The sequence below is a fragment of the Panulirus ornatus genome, chromosome 63, assembly GCF_036320965.1.
Source record: "Panulirus ornatus isolate Po-2019 chromosome 63, ASM3632096v1, whole genome shotgun sequence".
In the NCBI taxonomy this organism is placed as follows: domain Eukaryota; kingdom Metazoa; phylum Arthropoda; class Malacostraca; order Decapoda; family Palinuridae; genus Panulirus; species Panulirus ornatus.
The window spans coordinates 803,113-830,339 of NC_092286.1; the positions used below are offsets into that span (position 1 = coordinate 803,113).

Genomic DNA, 27,227 nt, shown 5'->3' on the forward strand with positions numbered 1-27,227 from the left:
TTTCAAGGCTCCCAAAATTTTCGCCCCCTCCCCCACCCTATGATCCACTTCCGCTTCCATGGTTCCATCCGCTGACAGATCCACTCCCAGATATCTAAAACACTTCACTTCCTCCAGTATTTTAGTGAATTATTTCCCAAATTTTTAAAGATATTAGTATGATATTATATGGGATGGAATTACCTATTCAGATTGCCATTTACATCTTACACATATGTACTTTGAAAACATGTTTATGAATTGCTTTTGACAACAGCATTTATGTAATAGATAGAATGATCAAGCCAGTTAAACTTCTCTCGCAGCAGTCTGTGCTCCTCTTCTTAATTCAATTCTTCTCATGGTTCCTATAGGTAAAGAAAATAGACAAAGTTGTTTGACAGTGTCTTTTAAAGAAAGGCATTATATTCATGAAGAAAGACGGTAACTACTGTTATTTTTTCAGTTATTTTCCTTATTAGTCGTAACCGGGAACTTATATTGTATTTTATCAGCTAGCCTTTATTTACATTTCTTTTTATTTGCAAATATTGAAATTCATGTGTGGAAGGCAAGAATGTTATCTCGGAGAGCAAAAATGGTTGTTTGAAGGAATAATGCTTCCAACAATGTTATATGGTTGCGAGGCATGGGCTATAGATAGGGTTCTTTGGAGGAGGGTGGATGTGTTGGAAATGAAATGTTTGTGGACAGTATGTGGTGTAAGGTGGTTTGATCGAGTAAGTAATTAAAGGGTAAGAGAGATGTGTGGTAATAAAAAAGTGTGGTTGAGAGAGCAGAATAGGGGGAATTGAAATGCTTTGGTCACATGGAGAGAATGAGTTGGGAAAGATTGACAAAGAGGATATATGTGTCAGAGGTGGAGGGAATGAGAAGTGTGAGACCTTGGAGGTGGAAGGATGGAGTGAAAAAGATGTTGAGTGATTGGGGCCTGAACATACATGAGTGTGAAAGGTGTGCAAAGAATAGAGTGAATGGAATGATGTGGTATACCAGGGACGACGTACTGTCAATGGATTGAACCAAGGTATGTGAAGAGTCTGGGGTAAACCATGGAAAGCTTTGTGGGACCTGGATGTGGAAAGGAAGCTGTGGTTTCAGTGCATTACACATGACAGCTAAAGACTGAGTGTGAGCGAATGTGGTCTTGTCTTTTCCTAGTGCTACCTCCCAGACACACGGGGGAAGGGGGGTGCCATCTCATGTGTGGCGGCAGGAATGGATGAAGGCAGCATGTATGAATATGTGCAGAAGAAGGAGTCACACAGGAAGTGCTCATCCTCCTCGAAGGCTCAGACTGGGGTGTCTAAATGTGTGTGGATGTAACCAAGATGAGAAAAAAGGAGAGATGGTAGTATGTTTGACGAAAGGAACCTGGATGTTTTGGCTCTGAGTGAAGCGAAGCTCAAGGGTAAAGGAGAAGAGTGGTTTGGGAATGTCTTGGGAGTAAAGTCAGGGGTTAGTGAGAGTACAAGAGCAAGGGAAGGAGTAGTACTACTCCTGATAGAGTGTAAGAATGTAAACTCAAGATTGATATGGGTAAAACTGAAAGTGGATGGAGAGAGATGGGTGATTATTGGTGCATATGCACCTGGGCATGAGAAGAAAGATCATGAGAGGCAAGTGTTATGGGAGCAGCTGAGTGAGTGTGTTAGTAGTTTTGATGCATGAGACCGGGTTATAGTGATGGGTGATTTGAATGCAAAGGTGAGTAATGTGGCAGTTGAGGGAATTATTGGTGTACATGTGGTGTTCAGTGTTGTAAATGGAAATGGTGAAGAGCTTGTAGATTTATGTGCTGAAAAAGGACTGGTGATTGGGAATACCAGGTTTAAAAAGAGAGATATCCATAAGTATACATATGTAAGTAGGAGAGATGGCCAGAGAGCTTTATTGGATTACGTGTTAATTGATAGGCGCGCGAAAGAGACTTTTGGATGTTAATGTGCTGAGAGGTGCAACTGGAGGGATGTCTGATCATTATCTTGTGGAGGCGAAGGTGAAGATTTATAGAGGTTTTCAGAAAAGAAAGAATGTTGGGGTGAAAAGAGTGGTGAGAGTAAGTGAGCTTGGGAAGGAGACGTGTGAGGAAGTACCAGGTGAGACTGAGTACAGAATGGAAAAAGGTGAGAACTATGGAGGTCAGGGGAGTGGGGGAGGAATGGGATGTATTTAGGGAAACAGTGATGGCTTGCGCAAAAGATGCTTGTGGCATGAGAAGAGTGGGAGGTGGGCAGATTAGAAAGGGTAGGGAGTGGTGGGATGAAGAAGTAAGATTATTAGTGAAAGAGAAGAGAGAGGCATTTGGACGATTTTTTGCAGGGAAATAATGCAAATGAGTGGGAGATGTATAAAAGAAAGAGGCAGAAGGTCAAGAGAAAGGTGGAAGAGGTGAAACAGAGGGTAAATGAGAGTTGGGGTGAAAGAGTTATCATTAAATTTTAGGGAGGATAAAAAGATGTTTTGGAAGGAGGTAAATAAAGTGCATAAGGCAAGGAGACAAATGGGAACTTCAATGAAGGGGGCTAATGGGGAGGTGATAACAAGTAGTGGTGGTGTGAGAAGGAGATGGAGTGAGTATTTTGAAGGTCTGTTGAATGTGTTTGATGATAAGTGGCAGATATAGGGTGTTTTGGTCTAGGTGGTGTGCAAAGTGAGAGGGTTAGGGAAAATGATTTGGTAAACAGAGAAGAGGTAGTAAAAGCATTGCTGAAGATGAAAGCCAGCAAGGCAGCAGATTTGGATGGTATTGCATTGGAATTTATGAAAGAAGGGGTGATTGTATTGTTGACTGGTTGGTAAGGTTATTTAATGTATGTATGACTCATGGTGAGGTGCCTGATGATTGGCGGAATGCTTGCATAGTGTCATTGTACAAAGCCAAAGGGGATAAAAGTGAGTTCTCAGATTACAGAGGTATAAGTTTGTTGAGTATTCCTGGGAAACTATATGTGAGGGTATTGATTGAAAGGGTGAAGGCATGTACAGAGCATCAGATTGGGGAAGAGCAGTGTGGTTTCAGAAATGGTAGAGGATGTGTGGATCAGGTGTTTGCTTTGAAGAATGTATGTGAGAAATACTTAGAAAAGCAAATGGATTTGTATGTAGCATTTATGGATCTGGAGAAGGCATATGATAGAGTTGATAGAGATGCTCTGTGGAAGGTATTAAGAATATATGGTGTGGGAGGCAGGTTGTTAGAAGCATTGAAAAGTTTTTATCGAGGATGTAAGGCATGTGTACATGTAGGAAGAGAGGAAAGTGATTGGTTCTCAGTGAATGTTGATTTGCAGCAGGGGTGTGTGATGTCTCCATGGTTGTTTAATTTGTTTATGGATGGAGTTGTTAGGGAGGTGAATGCAAGAGTTTTGGAAAGAGGGGCAAGTATGCAGTCTGTTGTGGATGAGAGAGCTTGGGAAGTGAGTCAGTTGTTGTTCGCTGATGATACAGCGCTGGTGGCTGATTCATGTGAGAAACTGCAGAAGCTGGTGATTGAGTTTGGTAAAGTGTGTGAAAGAAGAAAGCTGAGAGTAAATGTAAATAAGAGTAAGCTTATTGGGTATAGTAGGGTTGAGAGACAAGTCAATTGGGAGGTAAGTATGAATGGAGAAAAACTGGAGGAAGTGAAGTGTTTTAGGTATCTGTGAGTGGATTTGGCAGCGGATGGAATCATGGAAGCGGAAGTGAATCATAGGTTGGGTGAGGGGCAAAAGTTCTGGGAGCATTGAAGAATGTATTGAAGTCATGAACATTATCTTGGAAAGCAAAAATGGTTATGTTTGAAGGAATAGTGATTTCAACAATGTTATATGGCTGCGAGGCATGGGCTATAGATAGAATTGTGTGGAGGAGGGTGGATGTGCTGGAAATGAGATGTTTGAGGACAGTATGTGGTGTGAGGTGGCTTGATTGAGTAAGTAGTAATAGGGTAAGAGAGATGTGTGGTAATAAAAAGAATGTGGTTGAGAGAGCAGGAGAGGGTGTTTTGAAGTGGTTTGGTCACATGGAGAGAATGAGTGAGGAAAGATTGACCGAGAGGATATATATGTCAGAGATGGAGGGAACGAGGAGAAGTGGGAGACCCGATTGGAGGTGGAAAGATGGAGTGAAAAAGATTTTGAGCGATCCGGGCCTGAACATGCAGGAGGGTGAAAGGCATGCAAGGAATAGAGTGAATTGGAACGATGTGGTATACTGGGGTCGACGTGCTGTCAATGGATTGAACCAGGGCATGTGAAGCGTCTGAGGTAAACCATGGAAAGTTTTATGGGGCCTAGATGTGGAAAGGGAGCTGTGGTTTCGGTGCATTATTACATGACAGCTAGAGACTGAGTGTGAATGAATGTGGCCTTTGTTGTCTTTTCCTTGCGCTACCTCGCGCACATGCAGGGGGAGGGGTTTGTTATTTCATGTGTGGTGGGGTGGCAACGGGAATGAATAAAGGCAGACAGTATGAATTATGTACATGTGTATATATGTATATGTCTTTGTGTATATATATGTATATGTTGGGATGTATAGGTATGTATATTTGCGTGTGTGGACGTGTATGTATATGCATGTGTATTAGGGTGGGTTAGACCATTCTTTCGTCTGTTTCCTTGCGCTACCTCGCTAACGCGGGAGACAGCGACAAAACAAATAAATGTGCATATGTGGGCGTTTATGTATATACATGTGTATGTGGGTGGGTTGGGCGATTCTTTCATCTATTTCTTTGCACTACTTCGTTAACACGGGAGACAGTGACAAAGTATAATAAATATAAATAAATACATGCATATATTTATTATACTTTGTCGCTGTCTCCCTTGTTAGCGAGGTAGCGCAAGGAAACAGACGAAAGAATGGCCCAACCCACCCACTTACACATGTATATTCATACACGTCCACACACACACATATACATACTTATACATCTCAACGTATACATATATATATACACACACAGACTTATACATATATACACATGTACATAATTCAAACTGTCTACCCTTATTGATTCCCATCACCACCCAGTCACACATGAAATAACAACCTCCTCCCCTCACATGTGCTCGAGGTAGCACTAGGAAAGGACAACAGAGGCCACATTCGTTCACACTCAGTCTCTAGCTGTCATGTATAATGCACCGAAACCACAGCTCCCTTTCCACATTCAGGCCCCACAGAATTTTTCATGATTTACCCCAGACGCTTCACATGCTCTGGTTCAATCCATTGACGGCATGTCGACCCCGGTATACCACATCATTCCAATTTACTCTGTTCCTTGCACGCCTTTCACCTTCCTGCATGTTCAGGCCCCAGTCACTCAAAATCTTTTTCACTCCATCTTCAGACCTTCAATTTGGTCTCCCACTTCTCCTCGTTTCGTCAACCTCTGACACATATATCCTCTTGGTCAATCTTTCCTCACTCATTCTCTCCATATGTCCAAACCATTTCAAAACACCCTCTTCTGCTCTCTCGACCACATTCTTTTTCTTTCCATACATCTCTGTTACCCTTTCATTACTTACTTGATCAAACTACCTCACACCACATATTGTCTTAATACATTTCCTTTCTAACACATCCACCCCCTCTGTTACAAACCTATCTATACCCATGCTCCACACCCATATAATATTTTTGGAACTGCTATTCCCTCAAATATACCCATTTTCACTCTCTGTGATAACTTTCTCTCATTCCACACATTCTTCACTGCTCCCAGAACCTTTGCTACCTTCCCAACCCTGTGACTCACTTCTGCTTCCATGGTTCCATTTGCTACTAAGTCCACTCCCAGATATCTAAAACAGTTCACTTCTACCAGTTTTTCTCCATTCAAACTTACCTCTCAACTAACTTGTCCCTCAACCCAGCTGAGTCTAATAACCTTGCTCTTATTCAGATTTACTTTCAACTTTCTCCTTTCACACAATTTCCCAAACTCTGTCACCAATTTCTGCAGTTTTTTACTCAAATCAGCTACCAATGCTGTATCATCGGCAAACAACAACTGAGTCATTTCCCAGGCCTTCTCATCCCCAGTAGACTGCATACTAGCCCCTCTCTCTGAAACTCTTGCATTTACCTCCCTAACCACCCCATCCATAAACAAATTAAACAACCATGGGGACATCACACACCCCTGCCACAGACTGACGTTCACTGGGAACCAATCAGTCTCCTCTCTTCTTACTTGTGCACAGTCCTTGGTAGGAACTTTTCACGGCTTCCAGCAGCTTACCTCCCACACCATATACTCTTAAGACCTTCCACATAGCATCTCTATCAACCCTATCATATGCTTTCTCCAGATCCATAAGTGTTACATACAAATCCGTCTGTTTTTCTAAGTATTTCTCTCACTTATTCTTCAAATCAAACACCTGATCCAAACATCCTCTATCACTTCTGAAACCACACTGCTTCTCCCCAATCTGATGCTCTGTACATGTCTTCATCCTTTCAATCAATACCCTCCAATGCAATTTCCCAGGAATACTCAACAAACTTATGCTTCTGTAATTTTGATATTCACCTTTGTCCCATTTGCCTTTGTACTGCTATGCATGCATTCTGCCAGTCCTTAGGCACTTCACCATGATCCATACATACCTACCAATCAACAACACAGTCTGCCCTTTAATAAATTCAACTGCAATACCATCCAAACCCGCCGCCTTGCAGGTTTTCATCTTCTGCAAAGCTTTCACTACCTCTTCTACCTCCGTTGATGCTAAAAGTTCGTTAGATAGAGAATATAACCTATGTGCCATTTTTTAATACAATATATATACAAAAATATAATATATAGTTCACATGCAGTATTTTAACTCCTCTATCACTTGAATTGTAAGGATTGCAAAATTATTTGATAAAGTCACAATTCTCTTGACCACTTGATAGCTTGTGTCAGATTGAGACAAACAAATCAATCATATCCCACACTACTGAAAACTAGTGGGTTATGAAATGCACAGTGGTGTAGATTTTGATATTTTTTCTTTATTCTTTAAATTATTATTAATGAATTATTATTTGCCCAGTCCATTGAATCAAAGACCTACTGTATATATATTGAGTAGGTAATGAAAGGTCAGAGAAATATGTGGTAATAAAAAGAGTGGCAGTATCATAACCAGAGGTAGGAGGTCCATTGAATCAAAGACCTACTGTATATATATTGAGTAGGTAATGAAAGGTAAGAGAAATATGTGGTAATAAAAAGAGTGGCAGTATCGTAACCAGAGGTAAGAGGTGCTGCTACTGTAAAAAAAAAAAAAAAAAAAAAAAAAAAAAAAAAAAAAAAAAAAAAATTAAAAAAGAAAAGTTGTCAAGTTTCAGTACCTCAAGGAGATACTGTAGATTTACTAGTGTCCAAGTCTCAACCTGCCTTCTCATGGTGACCTTTTTATTTCACCCCTCAGGGGTAGAACTAAAGGGGGAGGTGTTGCTACTACACAGATGAGTTGCATACTCTACTACTACAGAGGGATGAGCTATGTACTGTACTATTACACAGGGATGAGCTATATACTGTACTATTACACAGGGTTGAGCTCCATACTGTATTACTAAAACAAGGATGATCTACATACTCTACTACTACATAGGGATGAGCTACATACTGTACTACTACATAGGGATCAGCTACATACTGTACTACTACACGGATCAGCTACATACAGTACTACTACACAGAGATAAGCTACATACTATACTGCTACACAGGGATAAGCTACATATTGTACTACTACAGAGGAATCAGATACATGCTGCACTACTACACAGGGATCAGCTACATACTGTACTACTACACAGGGATCAGCTACATACTGTACTACTACACAGGGATGAGCTACATACTGTACTACTACACAGGGATGAGCTACATATTGTACTACTACACAGGAATCAGCTACATACTGTACAACTATACAGGGATGAGCTATATACTGAACTACTACACAGGGATGAGCTACATACTGTACTACTACACATGGATGAGCTACATACTGTACTGCTACACAGGGATGAGCTACATACTGTACTACTGCACAAGGATGAGCTACATACTGTACTACTACACAGGGATCAGCTATATACTGTGCTACTACACAGGAATGAGGTATGTACTGTACTACTACACAGGGGTGAGCTACATACTGTACTACTACACAGGGATGAGCTTTGTACTTTACTACTATACAGGGATAAGCTATGTACTTTACTACTACACAGGGATAAGCTACATACTGTACTTCTACACAGGGATGAGCTGTGTGCTGTACCATTACACAGGGATGTGCTACATACTGTACTACTACACAGGGATGAGCAATGTACTGTACTTTTACACAGGGACGAGCTACATACTTTACTACTACACAGGGATGAGCCACATACTGTACTACACAGGGATGAGCTACATACTGTACTACTACACAGGGATGAGCTACATACTGTACTACTACACAGGGATGAGCTACATACTGTACTGCTACACAGGGATGAGCTACATACTGTACTACTACACAGGGAGGAGCTACACACTGTACTACTCTACAGGGATGAGCTACATACTGTACTACTACACAGGGAGGAACTACATACTGTACTACTATACAGGGATGAGCTACATACTGTACTACTATACAGGGATGGGCTATGTATTGTACTACTACACAGGGAGGAACTACATACTGTACTACTACACAAGGATCAGCTACATACTTTACTACTACACAGGGATGAGCTATGTACTGTACTACTACACAGGGATGAGCTACATACTGTACTACTACACAGGGATGAGCTACATACTGTACTACTACACAGGGATGAGCTACCTACTGTACTAAGACATAGGGATTAGCTATGTACTGTACTACTACACAGGGATGAGCTATGTACTGTACTACTACACAGGGAGGAACTACATACTGTACTACTACACAGGGATGAGCTACATACTGTACTACTACACAGGGATGAGCTACATACTGTACTACTACACAGGGATGAGCTATGTACTGTACTACTACACAGGGAGGAACTACATACTGTACTACTACACAAGGATCAGCTACATACTGTACTACTCCACAGGGATGAGCTATGTACTGTACTACTACACAGGGATGAGCTATGTACTGTACTACTACACAGGGATGAGCTATATACTGAATTACTACACAGGGATTAGCTACATACTTTACTACTACTCAGGGATGAACTGTGTACTCAAGTACTACACAAGGATCAGCTACATACTGTACTACTACACAGGGATGAGCTACTTACTGTACTACTACACAGGGATGAGCTATGTACTGAACTACTACACAGGGATGAGCTATATACTGAACTACTACACAGGGATTAGCTACATACTTTACTACTACACAGGGATGAGCTACATACTGTACTACTACATAGGGATGAGCTACATACTGTACTACTACACAGGGTTGAGCTACATACTGTACTACTACACAGGGATGAACTGCATACCGTACTACTACACAGGGATAAGCTATATACTCTAATACTACACAGGGATGAGCTATGTACTATACTACTACACAGGGATTAGCTACATACTGTACTACTACACAGGGATGAGCTACATACTGTACTACTACACAGGGATGAACTGCATACTGTACTACTACACAGGGATGAACTGCATACTGTACTGCTACACAGGGATGACCTACATACTGTACTACTTCCGAGGGATGAGCTACATACTGTACTACTACACAGGGATGAGCAACATACTGTACTACTGCACAGGGATCAACTACATACTGTACTACTACACAGGGATGAGCTACATACTGCAATGCTACATAGGGATGAGCTATGTACTGTACTACTACACAGGGATGAGCTACATACTGCACTGCTACACAGGGATGAGCTACGTACTGTAGTATTACACACGATCAGCTACATACTATACTAATACACAGGGATGAGCTATGTACTGTACTACTACTTGGGGATGAGCTATGAACTGTTCTACTACACAGGGATGAGCTATGTACTGTGCTACTACACAGGGATGAGCTACATACAACACTACTACACAGGGATTGCTACATATTGTATTACTACACAGGGATGAGCTATGTACTGTACTACTAGACAGGGATGAGCCACATACTGTACTACTACACAGGAATGAGCTTTGTACTCTACTACTACACAGGGATGAGCTACATACTGCACTGCTACACAGGGATGAGCTACGTACTGTAGTATTACACACCATCAGCTACATACTATACTAATACACAGGGATGAGCTATGTACTGTACTACTACACAGGGATGAGCTATGTACTGTACTACTACACAGGGATGAGCTATGTACTGTACTGCTACACAGGGATGAGCTACATACAACACTACTACACAGGGATTGCTACATATTGTATTACTACACAGGGATGAGCTATGTACTGTACTACTAGACAGGGATGAGCTACATACTGTACTACTACACAGGAATGAGCTATGTACTCTACTACTACACAGGGATGAGCTATGTACTCTACTACTACACAGGGATGAGCTATGTACTGTACTACTACAAAGGGATAAGCTACATACAACACTACTACACAGGGATTGCTACTTATTGTATTACTACGTAGGGATGAGCTACATACTTTACTACTACACAGGGATGAGCTACATACTTTACTACTACACAGGGATGAGCTAAATACTGCCCTACTAAACAGGGATCAGCTACATATTGTACTACTACACAGGGATGGGCTATTTATTTTGTTTTGCCACTGTCTCCCGCGTTAGCAAGGTAGCGCAAGGAAACAGACGAAAGAAATGGCCTAACCCACCCACATACACATGTATATACATACACATCCATACATGCGCATATACATACCTATACATCTCAACATATACATACATATACACACACAGACATATACATATATACACATGTATGTAATTCATAGTCTGCCTTTATTCAATCCCATTGCAACCCCGCCACACATGAAATAACAACCCCCACCCCCCTCATGTGCACGAAGTATCACTTGGAAAAGACAACAAAGGCCACATTCATTCACACTCAGTCTCTACCTGTCATGTAATAATGCACCGAAACCACAGCTCCCTTTCTACATCCAGGCCCCACAGAACTTTCCATGGTTTACCCCAGACGCTTCACATTCCCTGGTTCAATCCATTTATAGCACGTCGACCCCGGTATACCACATCGTTCCTATTCACTATTCCTTGCATGCCTTTCACCCTCCTGAATGTTCAGGCTCCGATCACTTAAAATCTTTTTCACTCCATCTTTCCACCTCCAATTTGGTCTCCCACTTCTCCTCATTCCTTCCACCTCTGACACATATATCCTCTTGGTCAATCTTTCCTCACTCATTCTCTCCATGTAACCAAACCATTTCAAAACACCCCCTTCTGCTCTCTCAACCACACTCTTTTTATTACCACACATCTCTCTTACCCTATTATTACTTATTCGATCAAACCACCTCACACCACATATTGTCCTCAAACATCTCATTTCCAGCACCTCCACCCTCCTCTGCACAACTCTATCCATAGCCCATGCCTCACAACCATATACCATTGTTGGAACCACTATTCCTTCATACATACTCATTTTTGCTTTCTGAGATAATGTTCTCGACTTCCAAACATTTTTCAACGCTCCCAGAACTTTCGCCCCCTCCCCCACCCTATGATTCACTTCCGCTTCAATGGTTCCATCCACTGCCAGATCCACTCCCAGATATCTAAAACACTTCACTTCCTCCAGTTTTTCTCCATTCAAACTTACCTCCCAGTTGACTTGTCCCTCAACCCTACTGTACCTAATAACCTTGCTCTTATTCACATTTACTCTCAGCTTTCTTCTTTCACACACTTTACCAAACTCAGTCACCAGCTTCTGCAGTTTCTGATACGAATCAGCCACCAGCGCTGTATCATCAGCGAACAACAACTGACTCACTTCCCAAGCTCTCTCATCCACAACAGACAGCATACTTGCCCCTCTTTCCAAAACTCTTGAATTCACCTCCCTAACAGTCCCATCTATAAACAAATTAAACAACCATGGAGACATCACACACCCCTGCCGCAAACCTACATTCACTGAGAACCAATCACTTTCCTCTCTTCCTACCCTTACACATGCCTTACATCCTCGATAAAAACTTTCACTGCTTCTAACAACTTGCCTCCCACACCATATATTCTTAATACCTTCCACAGAGCATCTCTATCAACTCTTATCATATGCCTTCTCCAGATCCATAAATGCTACATACAAATCCATTTACTTTTCTAAGTATTTCTCACATACATTCTTCAAAGCAAGCATCTGATCCACACATCCTCTACCACTTCTGAAACCACACTGCTCTTCCCCAATCTGATGCTCTGTACATGCCTTCACCCTCTCAATCAGTACCCTCCCATATAATTTCCCAGGAATACTCAACAAACTTATACCTCTGTAATTTGAGAACTCACTTTTATTCCCTTTGCCTTTGTAGAATGGCACTATGCAAGCATTCCACCAATCCTCAGGCACCTCACCATGAGTCATACATGCATTAAATAATCTTACCAACCAGTGAACAATACAGTCATCCCTTTTTTAATAAATTCCATTGCAATACCATCCAAACCCGCTGCCTTGCCTGCTTTCATCTTCTGCAGAGCTTTCACTACCTCTTAACTGTTTACCAAATCAATTTTCCTAACCCTCTCACTTTGCACACCACCTCGACCGAAACACCTTATATCTGCCACTCTATCATCAAGCACATTCAACAAACCTTCAAAATACTCACTCCATCTCCTTCTCACATCACCACTACTTGTTATCACCTCCACATTAACCCCTTCACTGAACTTCCCACTTGTTCCCTTGTCTTACGTACTTTATTTACCTCCTTCCAAAACATCTTTTTATCCTCCCTGAAATTTAATGATACTCTCTCACCCCAACTCTCATTTGCCCTCTTTTTCACCTCTTGCACCTTTCTCTTGACCTCCTGCCTCTTTCTTTTATACATCACCCAGTCATTTGCATTATTTCCCTGCAAAAATCGTCCAAATGCCTCTCTTTTCTCTTTCACTAATAATCTTACCTCTTCATCCCACCATTCATTACCCTTTCTAATCTGCATACCTGCCATGCTTCTCATGCCACAAGCATCTTTTGCGCAAGCAATCACTGCTTCCCTAAATACATCCCATTCTTCCCCCACTCCCCTTACCTCCTATGTTCTCACCTTTTTCCATTCTGTACTCAGTCTCTCTTTTCACCCAACATTCTTCTTTTCTGAAAACCTCTACAAATCTTCACCTTCGCCTCCATAAGATAATGATCAGACATCCCTCCAGTTGCACCTCTCAGCTCATTAATATCCAAAAGTCTCTCTTGGGCTATGTACTGAAATACTACACAGGGATCAGTTACATACTGTACCACTACACAGGTTTGAGTCATGTACTGTACTGCTACACAAGGATAAGCTACATACTGTGCTACTACACAGGGATGAGCTACATACTGTATTACTACACAGGGATGAGCTTTGTACTGTACTACTACATATGGGTGAGCTACATACTGTACTACTACACAGGGATGAGCTACATACTGTACTACTACACAGGGATCGGCTACATACTGTACTACTACACAGGGATCGGCTACATACTGTACTACTACACAGAGATGAGCTATGAACTGTACTACTACACAGGGATTGGCTACATACTGTACTACTACACAGGGATGAGCTATGTACTGTACTACTACACAAGGATCAGCTACATACTGTAATACTACACAGGAGTGAGCTATTCGTTGAACTACTACACAGTGATGAGCTACATACTGCACTACTACACAGGGAAGAGCTACATACTGTACTGCTACACAGGGATGATCTGCATACTGTACTGCTACACAGGGATGAGCTACATAGTGTACTACTCCACAGGGATGAGCTACATACTGTACTACTATACAGGGATGAGTATGTACTGTACTACTACACAGGGATGAGCTACATACTTTACTACTACACAGGGATGAGCTACATACTGTGCTACTCCACATTGATGAGCTACATACTGTACTACTACACAGGGATAAGCTACATAGTGTACTACTCCACACGGATGAGCTACATACTGTACTACTACACAGGGATGACCTACATACTGTACTACTATACAGGGATGAGTATGTACTGTACTACTACACAGGGATGAGCTACATACTTTACTACTACACAGGGATGAGCTACGTACTGTGCTACTCCACATTGATGAGCTACATACTTTACTACTACACAGGGATGAGCTACATACTGTACTACTACACAGGGATGAGCTACATACTGTACCACTATACAGGGATGAGTATGTACTGTACTACTACACAGGGATGAGCTACATACTTTACTACTACACAGGGATGAGCTACATACTGTGCTACTCCACAGGGATGAGCTACATACTGTACTACTCTACAGGGATGAGCTACATACAGTACTACTACACGGTGATGAGCTACATACTGTACTGCTACACGGGGATGAGCTACATACTGTACTACTACAGAGAGATGAGCTACATACTGTACTACTACATAAGGATGAGCTACATACTGTACTAATGCACAGGGATGAGCTACATACTGTGCTACTACACAGGGATCACCTACATACTGTATTACTACACAGGGAAGAGCTACATATTGTATTACTACCTAGGGATGAGCTTTGTACTGTACTGCTAGACAGGGATGAGCTATGTACTGTATTACTACCTAGGGATGAGCTATGTACTGTACTGCTTGACAGGGATGAGCTATGTACTGTATTACTGCACAGGGATGAGCTACATGCTGTACTACTACACAGGGATGAGCTACATACTGTACTACTACACAGGGATGAGCTATGTACTGAATTACTACACAGGGATCAGCTACATACTGTACTTCTACACAGGGATCAGCTATGTACTGTACTACTACACAAGAATCAGCTACATACTGTCCCATTACACAGGGTTGAGCTATGTACTATACTACTACACAAGGATCAGCTACATACTGTACTACTACACAGGGATCAGCTATGTACTGAACTACTACACAGGGATGAGCTACATACTGTACTACTACACAGGGATGAGCTACATACTGTACTACTACACAGGGATGAGCTACATACTGTACTACTACATAGGGATGAGCTACATACTGTACTACTACACAGGGATGAGCTACATACTGTACTACTACATGGGGATGAGCTACATGCTGTACAACTACACAAGGATGAGCTACATACTGTACTACTACACAGGGATGAGCTACATACTGTACTACATGGGGTTGAGCTACATGCTGTACTACTACACATGGATGAGCTACATACTGTACTGCTAAACAGGGATGAGCTACATACTGTACTACTACACAGGGATGAGCTACATACTGTACTGCTATACAGGGATGACCTATGTACTGTACTACTACACAGGGATCAGCTACATACTGTACTACTACACAGGGATGAGCTACATACTGTACTACTACACAGGGATGAGCTACGTACTGTACTACTACATTGGGATGAGTTACATACTGTACCACTACACAGTAATGAGCTACATTCTGTACTACTACACAGGGATGAGCTACATACTGTACTACTACACAAGGATCCACTACATACTGTACTACTATACAGGGATGAGCTACATACTGTTCTACTACGCAAGGATCTGCTACATACTGCACTCCTACGCAGGAATGAGCTACATACTATGCTACTACATAAGAATGACCTATGTGCTGTACTTCTACATAGGAATGAGCTGTGTACTCTACAGGGATGAGCTAAATTCTTTGCTACTAATGAGCTATGTACTATACTACTACACAGGGATGAATTACATACTGTACTACTACAATACAAGCATTGAATACTGTACTGCTATACAGAGTTGAGGTAAGTTTTATACTGCTACACAGGGATGAGCTAAGTAGTGTCTTGCTACACGGAGATGAGGTAAGCACTATATAATTACTCCACAGCAATGAGTTAAGTTCTGCGCTACTACACAGGGATGAGCTAAGTACTTTTCTGCTTTACAGAGATGAGTTAGATACTATACTGCTATGCAGACTTCAGGTAAGTTATATGCTGCTACACAGGGATTGAACAAGGAAATTAATTTTATTCGAAACTATATAAAATATTTTTTATCATTTACTTTTCATATTGTTGTTACATTTTGTGAATATTGCTTGTGAAATTATCTAGAAGGAAATTTTTTGCTGGGATTTTTTTTTTCCTACATTTGTGTGGCCTTAACCAGTTCTTCCATACTCTTCTATGTGTCTATGATCTGTTTCTGTTGTAATGAAATTTTCCACATATTAATTTTCACTTTCACCAGCTCTTATTCTTTTCAGATAACATTTCCTGGAGTGAAGCTACGAACCTTCCAAATTCTTCTGCAGTATATGTACACAGATACTATCCCAACACTCAAAATTCGTGAGTGTCTTCCCATCGTTGAACTGGGCAATCGCTTGTGTCTTCCGCGTCTTATATCCTTGGTTGAAATTGAAATCATTGACCTCTTCCAGCGAGTGATCCAGGCAGGTGGTGATGTCAGTGAAGACTGCATCTTCTTGCTTGAGCCTTTGCAGGTAATTTTTATGATTTTTCTTCTTTTCTTTATGTCTTAACCCAACACTCTTCAGATTTTCACAAAATGATAAGCACTTTGTATTTCAAACATTTGGATTTTTTAAAAGCATCCCCATAGTTTTTTAACTTCTTACAATAAATATTATGTCTTTTCTCTCAGCTTTAGTACACTTATTTGCTTGAAAGTTTGTAGGTGAATTAAAGACTTAGGTAGTAACTTTTCTTAATTTGCTAATGTTGCTTTCCACTACAGATGCATAATGCAGACCAGTTAGTTGAGTGGTGCCTGACTTGTATGGCAACTAATTACAATCATGTCTGTCACAAGCATGCCAAGCAACTTCGTTCACTTCATCCAGAAAATCAAGCATATTTGAATAGGCACCGATGGCCTCCTGTCTGGTTAGTTATGAGAATTACTTTATTAGGATTGTTTGATCTTTATCTTTAAGTAAGATAATGCTCTGTATTTTTCTATTCATCATCTGTCTTCAGGTTGAGTATTGTAAATATTACTCATATAGTGCTTGTTAATAATTTTGACTTGTGCATGGGCCCTTAACCCTATGGGTGCAAAATTGAAGTTTAAGCCATGTCCCAAAAAGTGTCAGTGAGCTGGCGAAATGGCAAAAAATTTAAATTCATATTATCTCATTTTCTCTTGCTTTGTCATCATAAATTTTTCTATTTTTCAAATCTGGCACAAGAATTCTGATACATGTAGTATATACAGAAGATATGAGAGTTAAATTCCCTCTTGACTTTACAGTAGGTCACACATTTGACAATGTAAACAAATAGCATATTTTTCCTTTATACAGCCCAACAATCACCACAAACCCATATCTCCCTTAAAGAGGATATAAAACATATGTATGAATATCGGGGTATATTAAAACATCAGTAGGGTTGAGGGTCAAGTCAATTGGGAGGTGAGTTTGAATGGTGAAAAACTGGAGGAAGTGAAGTGTTTTAGATATCTGGGAGTGGATCTGTCAGCGGATGGAACCATGGAAGCGGAAGTGGATCATAGGGTGGGGGAGGGGGCGAAAATTTTGGGAGCCTTGAAAAATGTGTGGAAGTCGAGAACATTATCCCGGAAAGCAAAAATGGGTATGTTTGAAGGAATAGTAGTTCCAACAATGTTGTATGGTTGCGAGGCGTGGGCTATGGATAGAGTTGTGCGCAGGAGGATGGATGTGCTGGAAATGAGATGTTTGAGGACAATGTGTGGTGTGAGGTGGTTTGATCGAGTAAGTAACGTAAGGGTAAGAGAGATGTGTGGAAATAAAAAGAGCGTGGTTGAGAGAGCAGAAGAGGGTGTTTTAAAATGGTTTGGGCACATGGAGAGAATGAGTGAGGAAAGATTGACCAAGAGGATATATGTGTCGGAGGTGGAGGGAACGAGGAGAAGAGGGAGACCAAATTGGAGGTGGAAAGATGGAGTGAAAAAGATTTTGTGTGATCGGGGCCTGAACATGCAGGAGGGTGAAAGGAGGGCAAGGAATAGAGTGAATTGGAGCGATGTGGTATACAGGGGTTGACGTGCTGTCAGTGGATTGAATCAAGGCATGTGAAGCGTGCGGGGTAAACCATGGAAAGCTGTGTAGGTATGTATATTTGTGTGTGTGGACGTGTGTATGTACATGTGTATGGGGGGGGTTGGGCCATTTCTTTCGTCTGTTTCTTTCGTCTGTTTCCTTGCGCTACCTCGCAAACGCGGGAGACAGCGACAAAGTATAAAAAAAAAAAAAAAAAAAAAAAAAAAAATATTAAAACATCAATAAGCTGCATACAAATAAAAAGAAATTACTCATAAAGCATCATTCATGAGAACTGCATGTAGAAATGAGGATACTATTGATAAATACAAACTTGTTTTTTTCATACTTGATCAATGTTTCCCATATTAGTTAGATAGCGCTAGGAACAGATATAAAGTCACATCCGCTCACATTCATTTTCTGGCTGTTACCTGTTATACACAGAAACCACAGCTCCACATCCACAACCAGACCCCACAGACCTTTCCTTGGTTTATCCGGATGCTTCACATGCCCTGATGTGGTATGTTGATGGCATTTCAATCCCAATGTTCCACATTGTCCCAATTCACCCTGTTGTAAGCACACCTTTCACGCATCTGCATGTTCAAACCAGAATCACTCAAAATCTTTTAAACTCCATCCTTCCACCTCCAATTTGGTCTCCCAGTTCTCCTTGTTCCCTTTACTTCTTACACATATATCCTCTTTGTCACCCTTCCCTCACACATTTTCTCCATGTGTCCAAACAATTTCAACCCACACTTTTCAGTTCTCTCAACCACACTCTTTTTATTACCATACATCTCTCTTACCCTTTCAAACCACCACACTCCATGGATTGTCCTCGATCATTTCATTTCCAACACATCCACCAGCGCTGTATCATCAGCGAACAACAACTGACTCACTTCCAAGCTCTCTCATCCACAACAGACTGCATACTTGCCCCTTTTTCCAAAACTCTTGCATTCACCTCCCTAACAACCCCATCCATAAACAAATTAAACAACCATGGAGACATCACACACCCCTGCCGCAAACCTACATTCACTGAGAACCAATCACTTTCCTCTCTTCCTACACGTACACATGCCTTACATCCTCGATAAAAACTTTTCACTGCTTCTAACAACTTGCCTCCCACACCATATATTCTTAATACCTTCCACAGAGCATCTCTATCAACTCTATCATATGCCTTCTCCAGATCCATAAATGCTACATACAAATCCATTTGCTTTTCTAAGTATTTCTCACATACATTCTTCAAAGCAAGCATCTGATCCACACATCCTCTACCACTTCTGAAACCACACTGCTCTTCCCCAATCTGATGCTCTGTACATGCCTTCACCCTCTCAATCAATACCCTCCCATATAATTTCCCAGGAATACTCAACAAACTTATACCTCTGTAATTTGAGCACTCACTCTTATCCCCTTTGCCTTTGTACAGTGGCACTATGCACGCATTCCGCCAATCCTCAGGCACCTCACCATGAGTCATACATACATTAAATAACCTTACCAACAGTCAACAATACAGTCACCCCCTTTTTTAATAAATTCCACAGCAATACCATCCAAACCCGCTGCCTTGCCGGCTTTCATCTTCTGCAGTGCTTTTACTACCTCTTCTCTGTTTACCAAATCATTTTCCCTAACCCTCTCACTTTGCACATTGCCTCGACCAAAACACCCTATATCTGCCACTCTATCATCAAGCACATTCAACAAACCCTCAAAATACTCACTCCATCTCCTTCTCACATCACCACTACTTGTTATCACATCCCCATTAGCCCCCTTCACTGAAGTTCCCATTTGCTCCCTTGTCTTACACACTTTATTTACCTCCTTCCAAAACATCTTTTTATTCTCCCTAAAATTTAATGATACTCTCTCACCCCAACTCTCATTTTCACCCCAACTCACATCCAGGCCCCACAAAACTTTTCATGGTTTACCCCAGATGCTTCACATGCCCTGCTTCAATCCATTGACAGCACGTCGACCCCGGTATACCACATCGTTCCTATTCACTATTCCTTGCATGCCTTCACCCTCCTGCATGTTCAGGCCCCGATCACACAAAATCTTTTTCACTCCATCTTTCCACCTCCAATTTGGTCTCCCTCTTCTCCTCGTTCCCTCACCTCTGACACATATATCCTCTTGGTCAATCTTTCCTCACTCATTCTCTCCATGTGCCCAAACCATTTCAAAACACCCTCTTCTGCTCTCTCAACCACACTCTTTTTATTACCACACATCTCTCTTACCCTATTATTACTTATTCGATCAAACCACCTCACACCACATATTGTCCTCAAACATCTCATTTCCAGCACATCCACACTCTTTTTATTACCACACATCTCTCTTACCCTATTATTACTTATTCGATCAAACCACCTCACACCACACATTGTCCTCAAACATCTCATTTCCAGCACATCCACACTCTTTTTATTACCACACATCTCTCTTACCCTATTATTACTTATTCGATCAAACCACCTCACACCACACATTGTCCTCAAACATCTCATTTCCAGCACATCCACACTCTTTTTATTACCACACATCTCTCTTACCCTATTATTACTTATTCGATCAAACCACCTCACACCACACATTGTCCTCAAACATCTCATTTCCAGCACATCCACACTCTTTTTATTACCACACATCTCTCTTACCCTATTATTACTTATTCGATCAAACCACCTCACACCACACATTGTCCTCAAACATCTCATTTCCAGCACATCCACACTCTTTTTATTACCATACATCTCTCTTACCCTATTATTACTTATTCGATCAAACCACCTCACACCACACATTGTCCTCAAACATCTCATTTCCAGCACATCCACACTCTTTTTATTACCACACATCTCTCTTACCCTATTATTACTTATTCGATCAAACCACCTCACACCACACATTGTCCTCAAACATCTCATTTCCAGCACATCCACACTCTTTTTATTACCACACATCTCTCTTACCCTATTATTACTTATTCGATCAAACCACCTCACACCACACATTGTCCTCAAACATCTCATTTCCAGCACATCCACACTCTTTTTATTACCATACATCTCTCTTACCCTATTATTACTTATTCGATCAAACCACCTCACACCACACATTGTCCTCAAACATCTCATTTCCAGCACATCCACCCTCCTGCGCACAACTCTATCCATAGCCCATGCCTTGCAACCATATAACATTGGTGGAACCACTATTCCTTCAAACATACCCATTTTTGCTTTCCGAGATAACGTTCTCGACTTCCACACATTCTCCAACGCCCCAGAATTTTCGCCCCCTCCCGCACCCTATGATGCACTTCCGCTTCCATGGCTCCATCCGCCGCCAAATCCACTCCCAGATATCTAAAACACTTCACTTCCTCCAGTTTTTCTCCATTCAAACTTACCTCCCAGTTGACTTGTCCCTCAACCCTACTGTACCTAGTATCCTTGCTCTTATTCACATTTACTCCCAACTTTCTTCTTTCACACACTTTACCAAACTCAGTCATCAGCTTCTGCAGTTTCTCACATGAATCAGCCACCAGCGCTGTATCATCAGCGAACAACAACAGACTGACTCACTTCCCAAGCTCTCTCATCCACAACAGACTGCATACTTGCCCCTCTTTCCAAAACATCTTTTTATTCTCCCTAAAATTTAATGATACTCTCTCACCCCAACTCTCATTTTCACCCCAACTCACATCCAGGCCCCACAAAACTTTTCATGGTTTACCCCAGATGCTTCACATGCCCTGCTTCAATCCATTGACAGCACGTCGACCCCGGTATACCACATCGTTCCTATTCACTATTCCTTGCATGCCTTCACCCTCCTGCATGTTCAGGCCCTGATCACTCAAAATCTTTTTCACTCATCTTTCCACCTCCAATTTGGTCTCCCAGTTCTCCTTGTTCCCTTTACTTCTTACACATATATCCTCTTGGTCAATCTTTCCTCACTCATTCTCTCCATGTAACCAAACCATTTCAAAACACCCTCTTCTGCTCTCTCAACCACACTCTTTTTATTACCACACATCTCTCTTACCCTATTATTACTTATTCGATCAAACCACCTCACACCACACATTGTCCTCAAACATCTCATTTCCAGCACATCCACACTCTTTTTATTACCATACATCTCTCTTACCCTATTATTACTTATTCGATCAAACCACCTCACACCACACATTGTCCTCAAACATCTCATTTCCAGCACATCCACCCTCCTCCGCACAACTCTATCAATAGCCCACGCCTCGCAACCATACAACATTGTTGGAACCACTATTCCTTCATACATACTCATTTTTGCTTTCTGAGATTAATGTTTTCAACTTCCACACATTCTCCAACGCCCCAGAATTTTCGCCCCCTCCCCACCCTATGATCCACTTCCGCTTCCATGGCTCCATCCGCCGCCAAATCCACTCCCAGATATCTAAAACACTTCACTTCCTCCAGTTTTTCACCATTCAAACTCACCTCCCAATTGATTTGACCCTCAACCCTACTGTACCTAATAACCTTGCTCTTATTCACATTTACTCTCAGCTTTCTTCTTTCACACACTTTACCAAACTCAGTCACCAGCTTCTGCAGTTTCTCACACGAATCAGCCACCAGCGCTGTATCATCAGCGAACAACAACTGACTCACTTCCCATGCTCTCTCATCCACAACAGACTGCATACTTGCCCCTTTTTCCAAAACTCTTGCATTCACCTCCCTAACAACCCCATCCATAAACAAATTAAACAACCATGGAGACATCACACACCCCTGCCGCAAACCTACATTCACTGAGAACCAATCACTTTCCTCTCTTCCTACACGTACACATGCCTTACATCCTCGATAAAAACTTTTCACTGCTTCTAACAACTTGCCTCCCACACCATATATTCTTAATACCTTCCACAGACCATCTCTATCAACTTTATATTATGCCCTCTCCAGATCCATAAATGCTACATACAAATCCATTTACTTTTCCAAGTATTTCTCACATACATTCTTCAAAGCAAACACCTGATCCACACATCCTCTACCACTTCTGAAACCACACTGCCCCTCCCCAATCTGATGCTCTGTACATGCCTTCACCCTCTCAATCAATACCCTCCCATATAATTTCCCAGGAATACTCAACAAACTTATACCTCTGTAATTTGAGCACTCACTCTTATCCCCTTTGCCTTTGTACAGTGGCACTATGCACGCATTCCGCCAATCCTCAGGCACCTCACCATGAGTCATACATACATTAAATAACCTTACCAACAGTCAACAATACAGTCACCCCCTTTTTTAATAAATTCCACAGCAATACCATCCAAACCTGCTGCCTTGCCGGCTTTCATCTTCTGCAGTGCTTTTACTATCTCATCTCTGTTTACCAAATCATTTTCCCTAACCCTCTCACTTTGCACATTGCCTCGACCAAAACACCCTATATCTGCCACTCTATCATCACACACATTCAACAAACCTTCAAAATACTCACTCCATCTCCTTCTCACATCACCACTACTTGTTATTACCTCCCCATTTGCCCCCTTCACTGAAGTTCCCATTTGCTCCCTTGTCTTACACACTTTATTTACCTCCTTCCAAAACATCTTTTTATTCTCCCTAAAATTTAATGATACTCTCTCACCCCAACTCTCATTTTCACCCCAACTCACATCCAGGCCCCACAAAACTTTTCATGGTTTACCCCAGATGCTTCACATGCCCTGCTTCAATCCATTGACAGCACGTCGACCCCGGTATACCACATCGTTCCAATTCACTATTCCTTGCATGCCTTCACCCTCCTGCATGTTCAGGCCCTGATCACTCAAAATCTTTTAAACTCCATCCTTCCACCTCCAATTTGGTCTCCCAGTTCTCCTTGTTCCCTTTACTTCTTACACATATATCCTCTTGGTCAATCTTTCCTCACTCATTCTCTCCATGTAACCAAACCATTTCAAAACACCCTCTTCTGCTCTCTCAACCACACTCTTTTTATTACCACACATCTCTCTTACCCTATTATTACTTATTCGATCAAACCACCTCACACCACACATTGTCCTCAAACATCTCATTTCCAGCACATCCACACTCTTTTTATTACCACACATCTCTCTTACCCTATTATTACTTATTCGATCAAACCACCTCACACCACACATTGTCCTCAAACATCTCATTTCCAGCACATCCACACTCTTTTTATTACCACACATCTCTCTTACCCTATTATTACTTATTCGATCAAACCACCTCACACCACATACTGTCCTCCAACATCTCATTTCCAGCACATCCACACTCTTTTTATTACCACACATCTCTCTTACCCTATTATTACTTATTCGATCAAACCACCTCACACCACACATTGTCCTCAAACATCTCATTTCCAGCACATCCACACTCTTTTTATTACCACACATCTCTCTTACCCTATTATTACTTACTCAATCAAACCACATCACACCACATATTGTCCTCAAACATCTCATTTCCAGCACATCCACCCTCCTGCACACAACTCTATCCATAGCCCATGCCTTGCAACCATATAACATTGGTGGAACCACTATTCCTTCATACATACTCATTTTTGCTTTCTGAGATAATGTTTTCAACTTCCACACATTCTTCAACGCTCCCAGAACTTTCTCCCCATCCCCCATCCTATGATTCACTTCCGCTTCCATAGTTCCATCCGCTGCCAAATCCACTCCCAGATATCTAAAGCACTTCACTTCCTCCAGTTTTTCTCCATTCAAACTTACCTCCCAATTGACTTGTCCCTCAACCCTACTGTACCTAATAACCTTGCTCTTATTCACATTTACTCTCAGCTTTCTTCTTTCACCACACTTTACCAAACTCAGTCACCAGCTTCTGCAGTTTCTCACACGAATCAGCCACCAGCGCTGTATCATCAGTGAACAACAACTGACTCATTTCCCAAGCTCTCTCATCCACAACAGACTGCATACTTGCCCCTCTTTTCAAAATTCTTGCATTTACCTCCCTAACAACCCCATCCTTAAACAAATTAAACAACCATGGAGACATTACACACCCCTGCCGCAAACCTACATTCACTGAGAACCAATCACTTTCCTCTCTTCCTACACGTACACATGCCTTACATCCTCGATAAAACCTTTTCACTGCTTCTAACATCTTGCCTTCCACACCATATATTCTTAATACCTTCCACAGAGCATCTCTATCAACTCCATCATGTGCCTTCTCCAGATCCATAAATGCTACATACAAATCCATTTACTTTTCTAAGTATTTCTCACATACATTCTTCAAAGTAAACACCTGATGCACACATCCTCTACCACTTCTGAAACCACACTGCTCTTCCCCAATCTGATGCTCTGTACATGCCTTCACCCTCTCAGTCAATACCCTCCCATATAATTTCCGAGGAATACTCAACAAACTTATGCCTCTGTAATTTGAGCACTCACTCTTATCCCCTTTGCCTTTGTACAGTGGCACTATGCAAGCATTCCGCCAATCCTCAGGCACCTCACCATGAGTCATACATACATTAAATAACCTTACCAACCAGTCATTAACACAGTCACCCCCTTCTTTAATAAATGCCACTGCAATACCATCCAAACCCGCTGCCTTGCCGGCTTTCATCTTCTGCAGTGCTTTTACTACCTCTTCTCTGTTTACCAAATCATTCTCTCTAACCCTCTCACTTTGCACACCATCTCGACCAAAACACCCTATATCTGCCACTCTATCATCAAACACATTCAACAAACCTTCAAAATACTCACTCCATCTCCTCACATCACCACTACTTATCACCTCCCCATTAGCCCCCTTCACTGAAGTTCCCATTGATTCCCTTGTCTTACGCACTTTATTTACCTCCTTCCAAAACATCTTTTTATTCTCCCTAAAATTTAATGATACTCTCTCACCCCAGCTGTAATTATATACCTACTTTTCCATTCTTGTCAAGGTCAATTACCAAAAACATAAAAATCTATAGAAATATATTTATGATAGCAAAAATATACATCGCTCTCTAATAACATAAATAGTACAATTTGTTCGTGATACATAGATCTTTCTTATGTATTGATTTACTTAACATCTCTTTGGCAAATTTACTGGCCTCAATTACAAAACATAAGGGTTTGAAATGTACAGATTACATTATACACTTACCAACAGCTTTGTATCACATACTTCCCTAACCAGTCTATGAGAGAGAGGCTTGACCTTGGCCTTCATCCTGTTTCTGTACAATTTCTTCATATCACTTTATCTTGTATCTTACATATGTTTTCTCCTTCCAAAACATCTTTTTATTCTCCCTAAAATTTAATGATACTCTCTCACCCCAACTCTCATTTGCCCTCTTTTTCACCTCTTGCATCTTTCTCTCGACCTCCTGCTTCTTTCTTTTATACATCTCCCACTCATTTGCATTATTTCCCTGCAAAAATCGTCAAATGCCTCTCTTTTCTCTTTCACTAATAATCTTTCTCTTCATCCCACCATTCATTACCCTTTCTAATCTGCATACCTGCCATGCTTCTCATGCCACAAGCATCTTTTGCGCAAGCAATCACTGCTTCCCTAAATACATCCCATTCTTCCCCCACTCCCCTTACCTCCTTTGTTCTCACCTTTTTCCATTCTGTACTCAGTCTCTCTTTTCACCCAACATTCTTCTTTTCTGAAAACCTCTACAAATCTTCACCTTTGCCTCCACAAGATAATGATCAGACATCCCTCCAGTTGCATCTGTCAGCACATTAACATCCAAATCCAAAAGCCTCTCTTATCCTCTTTCACTAATAATCTTACCTCTTCATC

The 27,227-nt window shown here is 41.4% G+C and overlaps 1 protein-coding gene across 3 annotated transcripts in view; it reads left to right on the forward strand.

Moving 5' to 3' along the window:
- RhoBTB (Rho-related BTB domain containing) overlaps nucleotides 1-27,227 on the forward strand; it is a 424,985-nt gene that overhangs the window by 277,008 nt on the left and 120,750 nt on the right. For all 3 annotated transcript variants that reach the window (XM_071656696.1, XM_071656694.1, XM_071656695.1), the window contains exons 12-13: nucleotides 16,516-16,755; nucleotides 17,010-17,158. In XM_071656696.1, coding sequence (XP_071512797.1) covers nucleotides 16,516-16,755; nucleotides 17,010-17,158 — 389 coding nt within the window. The remainder of the gene's footprint in view (nucleotides 1-16,515; nucleotides 16,756-17,009; nucleotides 17,159-27,227) is intronic.